A 16965-nucleotide genomic window follows, 5' to 3' on the forward strand; every position below is an offset into this window, starting at 1 on the left:
CCCGCGCGGTTTAATACCTCCGCCATCACCTTTACCGTCTCCGCCAATCACATTTACCGTCCACCCTGTACCTCCACCTCCACTTTACCGTCACCACCAAGTGCAGCATTTACCTCCACCTTTACCTTTTAACCTTTACACCACCCATCCACCGTTTAACCAGTCCACCTTTACCTCCACGGGCATCCACCCTTACCTCCATGTCTAACCGTCCACCTTTTATTTTACCTCCACCTTATACCATCCAGGTCTACCCTGTTGACCTCCACCTCGCACCTTTACCTCCATGTCCATAACCTTTACCCTCCATTTTTACCCGTCCACACTGTACCTCCAACCGGTTTACCTCCATGGTCTACCTTTACCGCTCAACTTTTACCGTCTACCTTTACCTCCATCTTTACCGGATCCATGTCTACCTTTACCGTCCACCTTTAACCTCCAACAATTTACGTCAGGTCTACCTTACGCTTACCGGATCCACCGGTACCTCTACCTTTACCCCCCCAAAGTCCACCTTACCTCCACCTCCACCGTCACCGTCACCAATCAACACCCTTTAACCTCCACCTCCCAACTTCCACAGTTACCAGAATCCACCTTCACCTCCACCCACTTTAGCCTTTACCGTTCCACCTTTTCCTCCACCGCACCTCCACCTTTACCCGCACACTTTACCTTTAACCCGGCCTGCCACCGTTGAGCGCGGGGCGGGGTCCACCTCCACCGTTGGTCCTCCACCTCCGGGGACCTTCACCTCCACCTTTACCGGGCCTCACACCTTTACCTCCACCGTCGACCTTGTCCTCTCTTCCTCCTTCCCATGATAGGTTTTTCGTGTCAGTGACTCATTGTTTTGCAGCTTGTTGCTCTCACAAGTGTCCACAGACACTCTCTCTTTATATTTGATGTTTGACGGTCTCAGTGTTTCAAATGTTAACGAACATGTTTATTCCGTGTTGCGACCGAGTTGATGACGTGAAACGGCAGAGACACGTCCTTGGGGAGATTTTTCATCGATCCCGACATTCTCGAACACTCGGGCGGTGAAGATCGACAAAGTCCTTGAGGGAGCCATGACGACAGCTTCGGTGTTGATGACGTTTGACTGTGTTGAGGGACGTGGTTGAGAGTTTGACGGATGTGTTGATGACTGTTGATGACAAAGGTTGAGCATGTGTTGATGACGTGTTGACAGGTGTTAATGACGGGTTGATGACGTGTTGCTGACATGTTGACATGTGTTGATTGACGTGTTGTGCCGTGTTTGACATGTGTTGAGTGTGTGATGACGTGGTTGCCAATTGGTTGAGACGTGAATTATGACAGGGGTTTGTTAGAATGACGTGTTTATGACGTGGTGACATGTGTTGATGAACGTGTTGATGACGTGGTGGACCTGGTTTGAGATGTGTTGAGAGCGGGGCCGTGTTGACATGTGTTTTGAAGGACGTGTTGACATTTGTTGATGACCGTTTGATGACGTGTGACATGTGGTTGATGAAGTGTGTTGATGACATGTTTGACATGTGTTGACCATGTTGTGATGACGTGTTGATGACGTTGACGATGTGTTGATGACGGGTTGACAGGTGGTGGATGACGTGTTGATGACGTGTTGACATGTTTTTGATGACTGTTTGATGACGTGTTGACATGTGTTGAATGACGTGTTGACATGTGTTGATGAAGTGTTGATGACGTGTTGACATGTGTTGTGATGACGGGTTTGATGACGTGTTGACATAGGGGTGATGACGGGGGGGGTGTTGATCGAACGGTGTTGAACATGTGGTGATGAGGTTGTTTTGACAGTGTGTTGATGACTGTTGATTGACGTGTGGACATGGTGGTATTGAGGACGTGATTGATGAAACAGGTGGTTTGACCATGTGATTTGAAATGACGTGTTGACATGTGTTGATGGACGTGTTAAAATGACGTGAAAGGTTGACAAAATGTGTTTGATGACGTGTTGATGACGTGTTTGACATGTGTGTTTGATGAGTGTTGATGACGTGTTGATAAGGTGTTGACAATGTTGGTTGACAAAAGGGAAAAATGGTGCTGATGGAGGGGGGAAGGACGTGTGTTGATGACAAAAGTGTGTTGACATGTGTTAACAGGTGTTGATGACGTGTTTGACAGGTGGTTGATGAACGTGTTGACAGGTGGTGACATGGGTTGATGACGTGTTGACATTTGTTGACATGTTTTGATGGGGACGTGTGTGACATGGTGTGGGATGATGGGGGAGTGACGGGGTGGGGATTACGTGTTGACATGTGTTGATGACGTGTTTTGTGTTGACATGTGGATTGACATGGATGGTTTGCGGACAAAAGAGTGTTGAAATGTGTTGATGAAGACGGGTGTGATGAGACGTGAAAATTGACATTATGTTGGATGGGGACGGTTGATGACGTGTTGACAATTTTGGGAAATGACGTGGTTGACATGTGGTTGATGACGTGTTGACATGTAGTTGACATTTTGATGACGTGGTATGACATGTGGGTTGCATGAAACGGGGTGTAAAAAGACGATGTGTTTGCTGCCGTGTAGGAGATAGCCGCATGTCGTCATTTCACCGCTGGCTGTCGAGGTGGTGTCCAGCAAACGATGTGGGCTTCATAGATAATTGGACACCTTTCTGGGGAAAATCTGGTCTGATTAGGAGAGACGGCATCCATCCCACTTTGGATTTCCTCTTTGATAGAGCTTATAGTTAGATATCGGATAGGATAGACTGCTGGGGGACTGTCTCTCTCTCTGTGTCTCTGTCTCTTTCTGGGTTATGCCTAGTCAGGCACAGTATTAGTTAAAGATGCAGTCACATCTCCCTTTACTGAAAACTCTTGTCTCTCTCTCTCTCTCTCTTGTCTCTCTCTGTCTCTCTCTCTGTCTCTCTCTCTCTCTCTCTCTCTCTCTCTGTCTCTGTCTCTCTCTCCATCTGTAAACCTTCATGTCTCATTAATCATGTCACTAACTAAACTTCTTCCCTGGAGTTTCTGTCTCTGTCGTCCAGCAGGTTCTCGTGGATCGTGGCTGCTGCTGTGATCCTGATGACGTCCACTACACATATTACTACTGTCATTATTGCTGCCATATCTCCATCACAGTTTAGAGTTAGTTGATGATTTGCTGCTGCTGAGCATCTGTGTCTCTCTGTCTCTATCACAGGTTCCACTCAGAGGAAAATGTACTTTGTGACTTTGGGCTGTACAAATACAATCTGATTTGATGTGGTTGACGTGTTGATGTGTTGACATGGACCTGTCCTCTCCTGGTTCAGGAAGTAAAGCTGGTGTCTCCTGGGAAGCCGGTGTGGCTGGGAGAGACGAGCTCGGCGTATGGAGGAGGAGCTGTGGGGCTGTCGGACACGTTCGCAGCAGGATTCATGTGAGTTTATACGAGTGGAGACAAACTGAAAGAAAGAATTTAGGACAGAACATCACATTAACATGATGAAGAGCACACGGACTGTCAGGAGGTCCGAGTTTGGCAGGAGTCCTGTATGGACCTAATTATGTTCACTGATTACCCAGCAGCCCGGTCTCATGACAGTGTTTCTGCTGCTCTCAGCGAGCTTCACGTGTGCTTTAAAGTCTTCTCATACATCATACAACTGTGTCTAATGCACTTACTAACATGTGTAAGTGTTACTAACATGTTTAAATGTTACTAACCTGTTTAAATGTTACTAACATGTTTAAATGTTACTAACGTGTTTAAATGTTACTAACCTGTTTAAATGTTACTAACCTGTTTAAATGTTACTAACATGTTTAAATGTTACTAACCTGTTTAAATGTTACTAACATGTTTAAATGTCATCACTGTGTGTTTACAGTGTTGTATATTTCAGTGTTGAATATTTCAGTGTTGTATATATTTTAGTGTTGTATATATTTTAGTGTTGTATATATTTCAGTGTTGTATATTTCAGTGTTGAATATTTCAGTGTTGAATATTTCAGTGTTGTATATTTCAGTGTTGAATATTTTAGTGTTGAATATTTCAGTGTTGAATATTTCAGTGTTGAATATTTCAGTGTTGTATATTTCAGTGTTGAATATTTCAGTGTTGAATATTTCAGTGTTGAATATTTCAGTGTTGAATATTTCAGTGTTGAATATTTTAGTGTTGAATATTTCAGTGTTGAATATTTCAGTGTTGAATATTTCAGTGTTGTATATTTCAGTGTTGAATATTTCAGTGTTGTATATTTCAGTGTTGTATATTTCAGTGTTGAATATTTCAGTGTTGAATATTTCAGTGTTGAATATTTCAGTGTTGAATATTTCAGTGTTGAATATTTTAGTGTTGAATATTTCAGTGTTGAATATTTCAGTGTTGAATATTTCAGTGTTGTATATTTCAGTGTTGAATATTTCAGTGTTGAATATTTCAGTGTTGTATATTTCAGTGTTGAATATTTTAGTGTTGAATATTTCAGTGTTGAATATTTCAGTGTTGAATATTTCAGTGTTGAATATTTTAGTGTTGAATATTTCAGTGTTGAATATTTCAGTGTTGTATATTTCAGTGTTGTATATTTCAGTGTTGAATATTTCTGTGTTGAATATTTCAGTGTTGAATGTTTGTGCTGTTTGTAGGTGGCTGGATAAACTCGGCCTGTCAGCCAGACTTGGTCTGGATGTTGTGATGCGGCAGGTTTTTATTGGTTCTGGGAGTTATCACCTGGTTGACGACAACCTGAATCCACTTCCTGTAAGACTGATCATTGATTTATTATGATTCATTATATTTAAATGAGCTGTGCTTTAATGACACGGACATGATTTCTTGAATCGTGCTTCTTCTTTCAGGATTTTTGGTTGTCTGTTCTCTATAAGAGACTCGTTGGATTGGAGGTTTTGAGCGCTGAAGTATTTTCCAGTTTGAATCGGAGTAGACGAGTGAGGATGTACCTGCACTGTGCCAGCAGAAACAGGTGCGCCTGCTTCACGGCCTGTTTTATTCTTTCACTGGCATCACGCACTAACTCGTCCCATCGCTGTGTTTCTGTGTGTAGTTACAGAACTGGAGCGCTCACATTGATTTCTATGAACCTGAGTAAGAAGCCGGCCCGGATCTCCGTCCCTGCCCTCGTCTCCTCGAGCACAGTGGAGGCGTTTGTCCTCGAGTCGGACCAGCCGGGGGAGGACGGGCTGTACTCCAGGTGCCAGTCAATATAATGTACCCATTTATCAGCGAGTTAGCATCAGATCTTCTCTACTTGTGTCATGTGACAAGTCACGTGTGAGAGCTCCATTCACGACGTGACACAGAGTCATCAACAAGGTTCACGTAGTACTTGAAACAGATCCACGCTGGACTGAATGATTCATTACACTACAGTGAAAAGAAGCTTTATTCATTCATGTGTTTGTGCTCTCATCTAAACTCCCTGTTGGCAAATAACTACATTTCCAGGGAGCACCTGAATGCAGCACCTGAACGCAGCACCTGTGTTGACCGTGCTGGACAGACGCTGAGGACAGAGGACAGGTGGACAGCTGTCTCTACACTGTAAAAAATGTTTCTGTTTCTTGTGAAGGTCGGTGAAGCTGAACGGACAGCTGCTGAAGATGGTGGACGATAAAACCCTGCCTGACTTTGAAGGAAGTCGCCTGCCTCCAGCCGAACATGTCACACTTCCTGCGTACTCGCTGGCGTTCTTCGTCTTCGCTGACGCTCGAGCTGCGGCCTGTGTGTGACCTCATCGCCGCGTCACGTGACGTACGTCAGGAAATATGACACTGGGATCAAAATGACTTGAACTGTTTCTCTGGGACTTATTTATCAGAAACTGAGTGTGTGCTAATAAAGTTTTTTAAACTCTCGTCCACAAACGAGTCACCGTTATTCATCAGCTTTCTTTTTCACTGTTTCTGCACAAACTGAAAGTGTGATGCTGACACGACGTTGTGGACAGAAAATGTTAAAAACTACAGAAACTCTGAACTCATTCGTTGTATGAAGTTCATGTTTGAACCTCACGGTGGCGCTACAGCAGAGGTCGGAGTTCATCAGTGACCAACACGGCTGAAAATGGATGAATCCAGACGAGGTTTTACGTGAATGTTTCTGTTTTATTTAAAGACCAACGTGATGTCATGATGCGTTCACTGACACATTATTCCTCCTGTTCCTCCCCGTGTGTGATGATGTAACACAGAGATTTATAATCCAGGTTTCCAGCAGCGTCGATGTTGGACGACTGGAACATCTGCTTCACCTGCAATGAGACACATTCATCAGTGAAGGACACAAAGTGCTGACTCGTCTTCTCACACTGAGGACGTTGAAGCTCGTCACCTCCTCGGCTGTGAACTTGTCTGCTTGTGTCATCAGAACTTTCTGTAATCTGTAAAAACAACAAAATCTCAGTTTGTGTCAAAGTGACGTCTGAAAATCTCTGAACACACGGCGACGACTCACTCGTCTTTGTGAACGAAGCCTTTGGCGTCGGGGTCGAACAGTTTGAAAGCGTTTAAGATGGTGTCCTCAGGGTCTGTCCCTGCACACAGGAGACAAGAGACGAGACGCTCATGACCAAGCATCAGCCTGAGACAACACAGGACGTAGAGAGACTACGTCATGGAGACTACGTCCAGGTTTTAGACAGTCTGTGGGGACGTCACAGAGACTACGTCCAGGTTTTAGACAGTCTGCGGGGACGTGTCTCCAGTTGTCCATATTTACTGCAGCATGTTCACTCTTTCAGGTTCTCACCGTGCAGCTTTTCTCCAAACAGGTTGAGGAACATGGTGAAGTTGATCGGACCTGTTGCTTCCTTCAACATGTCTTCCAGTTCGTTGTCCTTCACGTTGAGTTTACCTGAGGACACAGAAGACACATGATGTCACGTCATGTCTGACAGGACGAACCTGCTCATCAAGTTCATCTGTAGCTACAGACCCAGAGAGGCGTACGTGTCCTTCAGGTCCTCTTTGTCGATGAATCCGTCCCGGTTCTGGTCGATGAGTGTGAACGCCTGAATGAGAAAGACAAACACGTTTCTGTGACTGTGAGATGAAACCTGAGGGACTGATGGACAGGAGGACGTACCTCTTTGAACTCTTGAATCTGAGTCTGTTCAAACATGGAGAAGACGTTGGACGAGGCTCTCTGAGCTCGTTTGGCACCTCCTTCCTTCTTCTTTGTCTTCCTGCTCGCCTGAAACCATGACGACAAACGGCATCTCAACAAATATTATATAAATATATATATAATATTTTATTATTGTCCCGCAGCTCGATTTCTTCATTAAAGTGACAAACATGAAATAAAGCCGTCACGTACCATGGTGTCCTGCTGCTCCTCTGTCTCGCCGTGGTCCGTCTGGTGTGTTTCAGGCTTTAAATACAGCAGCTGTCTGCCATGTGATGACGGCCTGATGAAGAGGACAGTCCACGGGGACAAGGCGGGACCGGAGCAGGACCCCCGGCCCGGCAGAGATCCCCTTACATGGACAACACGTTTGGTAAAAGTCGAGTTCTCTGGAGGCCGAAACAACTGCTGCCGAAGATCCGAGCCTTTTAAAGAGTTTCTATTTATTCACGTTAGAGACGAAGGAGCTGCCCGACATTCCTCTGCTGCTTCACGGTTTATTCTTTTATTATGAACGATCAGACATTCAGCACAGGAGAACTGTGAACACAGCATGTCAACAAGTCTACAAGACGACCTTTGACCCCATGAATCAGAAAGATTAGAGACGAGTCAAAGTGACTTTAACCTGCTGCTGACTGTAGCTGCTGTTAGCTCATGTTAGCCCAGTCTGTTAGCTCAGAGCAGCAGGGGAGTGTTAGTGTTTATACCACATACGTTTTGGACCACCAGAAAGAAGAAGAAGATGAAGAAGAGGAGGAAGAAGAAGAGGAGGAAGAGGAAGAAGATGAAGAGGAAGAAGAAGAAGAAGAGGAAGAGGAAGAAGAAGAAGAAGAAGAGGAAGAAGATGAAGAAGAGGAAGAAGAAGAGGAAGAGGAAGAAGAAGAAGAAGATGAAGAAGAGGAAGAAGAAGAGGAAGAGGAAGAAGATGAGGAAGAGGAAGAAGAAGAGGAAGAGGAAGAAGAAGAAGAAGAAGAAGAAGAAGAAGAAGAAGAAGCAGACCCTTGGTGCTGACAGGGGAATGCTGATGGGGAGCAGAGGCAGTGTTGTGCCAGAACCCGAGCTGGGCGAGCGTTCAGTGTAAGTCCAGTTTTCATGTTTGTACAAAAGATGCTTTTACATCTGAGTCTTCATCGTGTCTTTGTTATGTATGTTGTCATGTCACGACATATGTCGCGTGTACACGTGTTCTGTATGTGTCAGTTAATAACATGTTGTTACTTTCAGCTCTCAGTGTTTGCTCAAACAACTCAGCAGTTTGCTGAGTGTCCACATGATGGCGCTATACTCAAATATATCACCTAATGTTTAATAATGAGTTTGTGCAGCAGAGATTATAATATAACAGTTTGTAACACTTTAACATATTTCTGTATTTTATTGAAACAAATAAAACTCATTGTGATGTTTTATTGAAAAGCCTCTTTATATATATATTTATTCATTGTTATTCTTTTTATTTATTGTTATTTATTTATTTTTATTCATTTATTTGTATTTATTTATTTGTATTTATTTATTTTTATTCATTTTTATTTATTTTTGGCCTTTTTCAAGCTTTTATTTTTGTCAGACAGCTAAAGAGTGACAGGAAGCCTTCGTAGGCGGTTAATCAACACCTCACTTTATATTTTTAGTATTTAAACAACAAACATCTGAGAATCTCCTCAGACATAGAAATTCAATTATTATTTATTATAAATAAAGTTGCTATTGTGTAAAGGCTCCATGTTTGCTGTAGCATCCATGTTGTTACAGTCCTAAAACGAGATCACGTGACGTCACATCAACATAAAATTTGCATATTCTGAGTGGGCGTGGCTTCGCGAATTCAGAGGACACGCCCCCTCCGTCCTGGAGCGGAGAGGTGATTTTTACCTGATTTCACTTGTTGATATTTTTGATCATCATAACTCTTTATTCTCTAGACAAACTCAGAACTTTATTTTGACTTCACACTTTAATGAATAAAGATTGTCTGTAGTCTCTGTGACGTCCCTCACAGCCTGTAAACATGTTTATTTCTGCTGTTGGACATTTGGACATGGGGACTTATGGACACTGACTCACTTCTGGAGCCAGCCTCAGGTGGACGTTAGAGGAACTGCAGCTTGTGGCGCTTCCTGTTGTCGGCTTCACGTCACACACAAACAGGTCGATGGTTGTTATGGAGGGCTTAAAATACAAAAAGTGTTTTGTTATTATTGTAACTAAATCCAGTGAATATAGTGACGTCACAGTACAGTGTGGAAATACTTAATATACTCGAGTAAATGTACTCGGTTACTCTAAACTCAGATAAATCATAGATTCACTGTTCAGATGATTATTTCATGAACTTTGAATCCGGTGTCTCTGATCTCCGGCGGCTCCGCAGGCCGTGAACGCGTCGCATTAATACTACACTACCCACAAGCCCCCCCGCGTCGAGCCATGTTGTAGGAAATCCGCTTGCGGCGGATTATTGTAATCCGACAGAGTCTGGACGACACCTCGGATCACGACAGAGCGCCGCGGAGCCCAGCAGGCCGGTGACAGAGGCAGCTCGGCCGCAGACAGAAGCTCCAAGCTGCGGTATGATCTGACGCACTGCGCGCTGCTCCTGAACGCACCATCGACGGAGCCCGGGCCGCTTCCTGGACCAGCTCGATCCGTCTGACGAGGCGCTGACAGCGGACTCCCCGCACCGCAGCGCACCGCAGAGAGGAAGAGGACACGGGGAAAGCGTTTTATCCGTCAGTTAAGGAGCTCCCCCCCCTCTCCTCCTCCCCTCCGGCCCCTCCGGTCCCTCCGGGCAGGTGCAGCAGTCCAGCCCGGCTCGGTCGCTCCGTCCGCGGGAGGAAAGCGCTGCCGCCGCCGCTAGCTCGGCTAGCTCACTCAAGCTAGCTAAGCTAGCTAGGAAGTTTAGTTTAAAAACCCGCGAAACCGTCCGAACCGGAGCCCGCGCGGAGGGAGGATGTCCGCCAAAGACCAGAACAAAATGTCCACGGTGGAACGGCCGGTCAAAGGTACGTGACGTGTTTGTTTAACGGTGTGCCCGGTGCAGGAAGTTAACGGCGGCCACAGCTAGCAGGCTAACGGCGCCGCTGGAAGTCAGCTAACAGTTAATTACTGTGCGTGTGCGTGTGTGTGCGTGTGTGTGTGTGTGTGTGTGCGTGTGTGTGTGTGTGTGTGTGTGCGCGCGTGGACATCATGGCGCTAATGAGTTAGCTTCTTTTTATTTATTTGTTTTGTCCCGGGAGCGCCAGGTGTCCGCGCGCCGAGCCGCGTTAACATGAACCGACTGCCCGGACACCTGGAGCTTGGTCCCGGACTAAAGAGTCCGCGGTGCCCGGTGTCTGCGGAGGCGTGTGTAACAGTTTAATGGTCGCGTGGATGTAAACGCAACACTGCGGTGTTCGTTCGTGTGTGTGTGTGTGTGTGTGTGCGCGTGCGCGCTGGCCTGGATGTATACGTCAACCCCTCCCTTTGCAACAGCTGTTTGTTTCTTTGACTTTCTGAGTGAAAACAAACTGCGGTCACTTCAAGCGTCGATTAATCGATTAATCGATCCAATGATCGACTAAAACAGAAAATCATCATGTGACATTTTCTGTAGTTTGAGCAGAATGTTTTTAAGGCAGCACCGTGGACGATCAGCTGATTGTTGGAGGAGATGTTCTCTCTTCAGCTCCACGCTGTGACTTTTTGTGACACCGGTGTTGTGCCAGTTTCTGTGACCCGTCAGATTGTGTGACCCAGTTTCCACTTTATTCCCTGTGCGAGCGTTCCCAGGAGACTTTGTTCACACGGCGCGTTACAGCTTCAAACGGTGCCAGACGGGATCACGGAGCACAGAGACCTCACCTGTGCAGGTGAGTGTCCCCACAGCCCGTCAGGTGAACTACATCTGCACAAACACTGCAGGCTCATCACGAGACAGAATCAGTCTCCGTGACGTCCCCGCAGACTGTCTAAAACCTGGACGTAGTCTCTGTGACGTCCCCACAGACTGTCTGTTTGGAGGTATCATCGTGGTCGAAAGACGTTTGTTTTAACTACTTCCTGTGAAGTGATGCGCCTCACCGCAGGTCACTGAACAGAACCAGAACCACAGCTTCAGAACTTTGTTCAGAACTGGATCAGACTTACACACTTTATGATGGACACATAGCTTTAGCTGAACCACATGCTAATGTAGCTAACTGGTTTCAGGTCTGTTGACGCTGATGCTCGAGCGGTTAACGAACGTCAACAGAAGAGTCCTTCCTGTTTGATGTGTTGATGGTTGACAGATTAAGTTGACAGATTAAGTTGACAGAGACGTTGCCGTGACAGCTGTGAGTGTGTGTACAGTGTCATGTTTGGTCAGTGTGTGTCGCCTGCAGACGGACAGTTTCAGAACGTTTAACCACACGACTCCACATCAGATAAGACGTCCGGCAGAAGACGACAGGACGAGCTCCGTCTAACGTCCAGCAGGAGGCGCTCCTCTGTCAATCCGGTCTGACCGCATAGAGTCCTATGGACAAACGAGGTGATGACGCTCAGTTCAAGTTCTTCAGAAGTGTAAAGCTGCAGGAGAGCGCCACCTCGTTAAACATCGTTAAACCTGCCTCACACACACACACACACACACCTTCTTCTTCTCCTAAATATTCTTATGATGATTATTATTTATTGATTTTAGAGGTGAGAGAGTTTTACAAACAATGATCCTTTGATTTCACTTGTGTCTGATCAGCTGATCAATAATTTCAGGATTAAGTCCTGATGGTTCAAGTTCACTGCTGCCTTTTTTAGAGTGTGTGTGTGTGTGTGTCGGCCTCTTGGCTTACTTACCGATGGTAATCGAATCAGTCTGGCCGTTTGCATCGGCTGGCATGTGTAATGATTGTGTCCTCATTCATGATTGATGGAGCTGGATCTGACGACGGAGCACGGTCACTGGCCTGTCCTGGGCCTCAGGATGGAGCTCTGCTATGGGGCCTGGCCAGTGATAACACTGTATGTCAAAAGAAGACGTGACTGAGACTGGAAACTGGACAGAAAGACAGTGAGACAGTACAGTGTGGTAAATAAACACTTTAATGTACAGTCTGTCTCTCTCTCTCTCTGCCTGTCTCTCTGTCTCTGCCTGTCTCTCTGTCTCTGCCTGTCTCTGTCTCTGCCTGTCTCTCTGTCTCTCTCTCTGCCTGTCTCTCTCTCTCGGCCCGGTGCTCTACTTTACCGTACAAACCAAACCAGGTCGCTCCCATTCAGCCAATCACGTCTCAGCTCTTGAACTGGTTCATCAGCAGAGGAAAGCAGTGAGGCGTGACACACATGCACACGCGTGTCATCGGACAGAAGGAAGAAGTGTTAGTGAGCTGAGGCATCACAGGAAGTGGTATTCAAATGAAGAGCAGCAGAGAGGAACGGACGGACGGAGACTAACTGTGCGATAAGGGCACCAAACTACTACAGGCCAACTACAGGCAGACTACACGCAGACTACAGGCCGACTACAGGCCGACTACAGGCAGACTACAGGCAGACTACAGGCAGACTACACGCCAACTACAGGCAGACTACAGGCCGACTACAGGCATAATACAGGCCGACTACAGGCCGACTACAGGCCGACTACTACAGGCCGACTACAGGCAGACTACAGGCAGACTACAGGCCAACTACTACAGGCCGACTACAGGCCGACTACAGGCCGACTACAGGCCGCAGACTACACGCAGACTACAGGGTGACTACAGGCAGACTACAGGCCGACTACACGCAGACTACAGGCCGACTACACGTCGCAGACTACACGCATACTACAGGCCGACTACAGGCCGACTACAGGCAGACTACACGCAGACTACAGGCAGACTACTACAGGCCGACTACAGGCCGACTACACGTCGCAGACTACAGGGCGACTACAGGGCGACTACAGGCAGACTACAGGCCGACTACACGTCGCAGACTACACGCATACTACAGGCCAACTACAGGCCGACTACAGGCCGACTACAGGCCGACTACAGGCAGACTACACGCAGACTACAGGCAGACTACTACAGGCCGACTACAGGCCGACTACACGTCGCAGACTACAGGGCGACTACAGGCCGACTACAGGCAGACTACAGGCCGACTACACGTCGCAGACTACACGCCGACTACAGGCCGACTACAGGCCGACTACAGGCCGACTACAGGCCGACTACAGGCAGACTACACGCAGACTACAGGCAGACTACTACAGGCCGACTACAGGCCGACTACACGTCGCAGACTACAGGCCGACTACAGGCAGACTACAGGCCGACTACACGTCGCAGACTACACGCATACTACAGGCCAACTACAGGCCGACTACAGGCCGACTACAGGCCGACTACAGGCAGACTACACGCAGACTACAGGCAGACTACTACAGGCCGACTACAGGCCGACTACACGTCGCAGACTACACGCATACTACAGGCCGACTACAGGCCGACTACAGGCCGACTACAGGCCGACTACAGGCAGACTACTACAGGCAGACTACTACAGGCCGACTACAGGCCGACTACAGGCCGACTACAGGCAGACTACACGCAGACTACAGGCAGACTACAGGCAGACTACACGCAGACTACAGGCCAACTACAGGCCAACTACAGGCAGACTACACGCAGACTACAGGCAGACTACAGGCCGACTACACGCAGACTACAGGCCAACTACAGGCATAATACAGGCCGACTACTACAGGCCAACTACAGGCAGACTACACGCAGACTACAGGCAGACTACACGCCAACTACAGGCAGACTACAGGCAGACTACACGCAGACTACACGCCAACTACAGGCCGACTACAGGCAGACTACACGCAGACTACAGGCAGACTACAGGCAGACTACACGCAGACTACACGCCGACTACAGGCCGACTACAGGCTGACTACACGCAGACTACAGGCAGACTACTACAGGCCGACTACAGGCAGACTACAGGCAGACTACAGGCCGACTACACGCAGACTACAGGCAGACTACACGCAGACTACAGGCAGACTACTACAGGCAGACTACTACAGGCCGACTACACGCAGACTACAGGCCGACTACAGGCAGACCACACGCCGACTACAGGCAGACCACACGCCGACTACAGGCAGACCACAGGCCGACTACAGGCCGACTACAGGCAGACTACACGCCGACTACAGGCAGACCACACGCCGACTACACGCCGACTACAGGCCGACTACAGGCCGACTACACGCCGACTACACGCCGACTACAGGCCGACTACAGGCCGACTACAGGGCGACTACACGCCGACTACAGGGCGACTACAGGCCGACTACAGGCAGACCACACGCCGACTACACGCCGACTACACGCCGACTACAGGCCGACTACAGGGCGACTACACGCCGACTACAGGCAGACTACAGGCCGACTACACGCAGACTACAGGCCGACTACACGTCGCAGACTACACGCATACTACAGGCCAACTACACGCCGACTACAGGCAGACTACAGGCTGACTACAGGCTGACTACAGGCCGACTACAGGCTGACTACAGGCCGACTACAGGCAGACTACAGGCCGACTACAGGCAGACTACAGGCAGACTACACGCAGACTACAGGCAGACTACACGCAGACTACTACAGGCCGACTACAGGCCGACTACACGTCGCAGACTACAGGCCGACTACAGGCAGACTACACGCCGACTACAGGCCAACTACAGGCCGACTACACGCAGACTACACGCTGACTACAGGCCGACTACACGTCGCAGACTACAGGCAGACTACACGCCGACTACAGGCAGACTACACGCCGACTACAGGCCGACTACACGCAGACTACACGCCGACTACAGGCAGACTACACGCCGACTACAGGGCGACTACACGCCGACTACAGGCCGACTACAGGCAGACTACACGCCGACTACAGGCCGACTACATGCAGACTACAGGCAGACTACACGCCGACTACACGTCGCAGACTACAGGCCGACTACAGGCCGACTACACGCCGACTACAGGCCGACTACACGCTAGCTAACAGCAGCTAACGAACTCCCTCTGTCAGTTAATTAAAGCTCGTTAACTGCCCTTCAGCTGAGTTTCTGTTTGGTGGTTGTCTCATTGTCCACAGTCAATCTAAACAGTGAAACGAGCTCCTTCAGCTCGTTAAGGCTCTGATGATGTCACAGTCCTCCAGGTTCAGGGCCAGGTCTTCTTCTGTGGTGTCTCAGCTCTTTGGTATTTCCTCTGAGGGCTGCTTTGTTCGTTTGTGTTCAGGTCGAGCCTCGACACGTCGCCTCGCTCAGACTGATGATTTTCAGCTCAGAGTTCAGTCCACATGACGCCTGGCGGACTGTTTCTGTCCGCCTGTTTCTGTCTGACTGAACTGACTTCATCTTTTCCGTTGGTCTCATTAAATATTCATCAATGTTCATAACAACAACAGAGATCAGCTGATCAACAATGAACACAAACCCACTGGTCCTCCACCTGTCAGGTGATCAGCAGGCGGTCAGCTGACTTAACAACTGCTTCATGAAACAGTCACAACACAACAGGTCGAGTCTCACCAAATTTTTTTGGTCGCCTGAAGCCCTCGTTTTCAACAACGGATTACGGGCGCATATCTTTGTAGATGTAACCCGCAATCGCCTCAGTTATTTTAAGAGAACGTACAGAAGTGGCTGGTAGTTGTAGTTTTCCTTGAGTGTTCTGTTGTCTGTAGTTTTATTATATTTCCAGTGCCGCTCTAATTCATCAGTCCCACCTGGAGCAAGCCCGTGTCTCCCCTTAAACACGTGCACGCCTGTTTCAATTCAATGACGCGACTAGTAGGGTTAAAGTTCACCGGAGGAAAATGTATTAAAATTTTAATTTAATTAAATCGATCTTTGGATGTACGAATCGATCTTAAGGAATTAATATGCAAATCGATTCAGAATCGGAAAATCGATGTTTCCAACACAGGCCTACTGATGATGATGAGCTGTGTTTGAAACGTTTGTGTGAAAGTGTTTTATTGTTGGAAATATTTGACCTGATGACCGCCGAATGTGTGTGTGTGTGTGTCATGCTGACATCTCGTCTCCCCTGTGTATGTGTGTGTGTGTGTGTGTGTGTGTGTGTGTATGTGTGTGTGTCTGTCTGTATGTGTGTATAGCGGTGCCATATCCTCCCGGTACACGCCTGTCGGTCAAAGACCTGTATGTGGACGGGAGGCCCAGCGTGGAGGTGCTGAAGGCCCACCTGGTGAAGGAGGGCCGGCTGGAGGAGGAGACGGCTCTGCGGATCATCAACGAGGGAGCCGCCATCCTCCGCCAGGAGAAGTGCATGCTGGAGGTGGAGGCGCCCATCACAGGTAAAGACTTGGCTATCCAGCCCTCCACCCTCCTGCACTCCAGCTGTTTACCTCCTCCTGCAGCGTCCGTCTTATTGTGTGTGTGTGTGTGTGTGTGTGCACGCGCAGTGTGCGGAGACGTCCATGGACAGTTCTTTGACCTGATGAAGCTGTTCGAGGTGGGCGGATCTCCCAGCAGCACCCGTTACCTGTTCCTCGGAGACTACGTGGACCGAGGGTACTTCAGCATCGAGGTAGGCGTGCCTTGTCTGTAAATACAGAATGAAAGGCAGGCACACACACACACACACACACCCTCAGACACACACAGACACACCCTCAGACACACACAGACACACACACACACACACACACCTTCAGACACACACACACGCACAAAATGAGCCAAATTAAAGTAACATTTGATTATTTAAAATTCAATTTGAGCGGATCTGGAGTCTGTTGTTGGTGTGTGTGAGTGTGTGTGAGTGTGTGTGTGTGTGTGTG

The 16965-nt window shown here is 48.0% G+C and overlaps 4 protein-coding genes across 8 annotated transcripts in view; 2 read left to right on the forward strand and 2 right to left on the reverse strand.

Moving 5' to 3' along the window:
• Nucleotides 1-1048: 1048 nt before the first annotated feature.
• On the forward strand, nucleotides 1049-5854 carry LOC113746364 (heparanase-like). The gene is made up of 6 exons (XM_027281755.1): nucleotides 1049-1070; nucleotides 3296-3402; nucleotides 4620-4734; nucleotides 4833-4957; nucleotides 5039-5185; nucleotides 5564-5854. Coding segments are annotated over exons 2-6 (549 nt in total). The 5' UTR covers nucleotides 1049-1070; nucleotides 3296-3400; the 3' UTR covers nucleotides 5724-5854.
• A 104-nt stretch (nucleotides 5855-5958) lies between these two features.
• Nucleotides 5959-7837, reverse strand: LOC104939604 (myosin light chain 5). 2 transcript variants are annotated; one of them, XM_010756160.3, is made up of 7 exons: nucleotides 7312-7837; nucleotides 7078-7185; nucleotides 6928-7003; nucleotides 6742-6846; nucleotides 6448-6526; nucleotides 6325-6373; nucleotides 5959-6244 (listed from the first exon to the last, which is right to left on the reverse strand). In XM_010756160.3, the coding sequence occupies exons 1-7, from the start codon at nucleotides 7312-7314 to the stop codon at nucleotides 6143-6145; spliced, it is 522 nt and encodes a 173-aa protein (XP_010754462.1). In that variant the 5' UTR covers nucleotides 7315-7837; the 3' UTR covers nucleotides 5959-6142. The 2 variants fall into 2 exon arrangements, with proteins under 2 accessions (XP_010754462.1, XP_027137557.1); XM_027281756.1 differs by lacking the exon at nucleotides 6325-6373 and having other exon boundaries at nucleotides 6160-6244.
• A 1322-nt stretch (nucleotides 7838-9159) lies between these two features.
• Nucleotides 9160-16965, reverse strand: part of dmtn (dematin actin binding protein) — a 30703-nt gene continuing 22897 nt past the window's right edge. The window contains exons 15-16 of one of the 2 annotated variants that reach the window (XR_003462800.1): nucleotides 11941-12103; nucleotides 9160-9294 (exon numbers count right to left, since the gene is read on the reverse strand). The gene's annotated coding sequence lies outside the window, so the exon portion shown is untranslated. Of the gene's footprint in view, nucleotides 9295-11940; nucleotides 12140-16965 lie in introns of both variants that reach the window. The other variant, XR_003462799.1, reaches the window with a different exon arrangement.
• The window catches only part of ppp3ccb (protein phosphatase 3, catalytic subunit, gamma isozyme, b), a 16978-nt gene continuing 9305 nt past the window's right edge, over nucleotides 9293-16965 (forward strand). For 2 of the 3 annotated variants that reach the window (XM_027281746.1, XM_027281747.1), the window contains exons 1-3: nucleotides 9293-10127; nucleotides 16282-16479; nucleotides 16588-16712. In XM_027281746.1, coding sequence (XP_027137547.1) covers nucleotides 10076-10127; nucleotides 16282-16479; nucleotides 16588-16712 — 375 coding nt within the window. In that variant the 5' untranslated portion in view covers nucleotides 9293-10075. The remainder of the gene's footprint in view (nucleotides 10128-16281; nucleotides 16480-16587; nucleotides 16713-16965) is intronic. The other variant, XM_027281745.1, reaches the window with a different exon arrangement.

Source organism: Larimichthys crocea, chromosome VIII (genome assembly GCF_000972845.2).
Source record: "Larimichthys crocea isolate SSNF chromosome VIII, L_crocea_2.0, whole genome shotgun sequence".
In the NCBI taxonomy this organism is placed as follows: Eukaryota; Metazoa; Chordata; class Actinopteri; family Sciaenidae; genus Larimichthys; species Larimichthys crocea.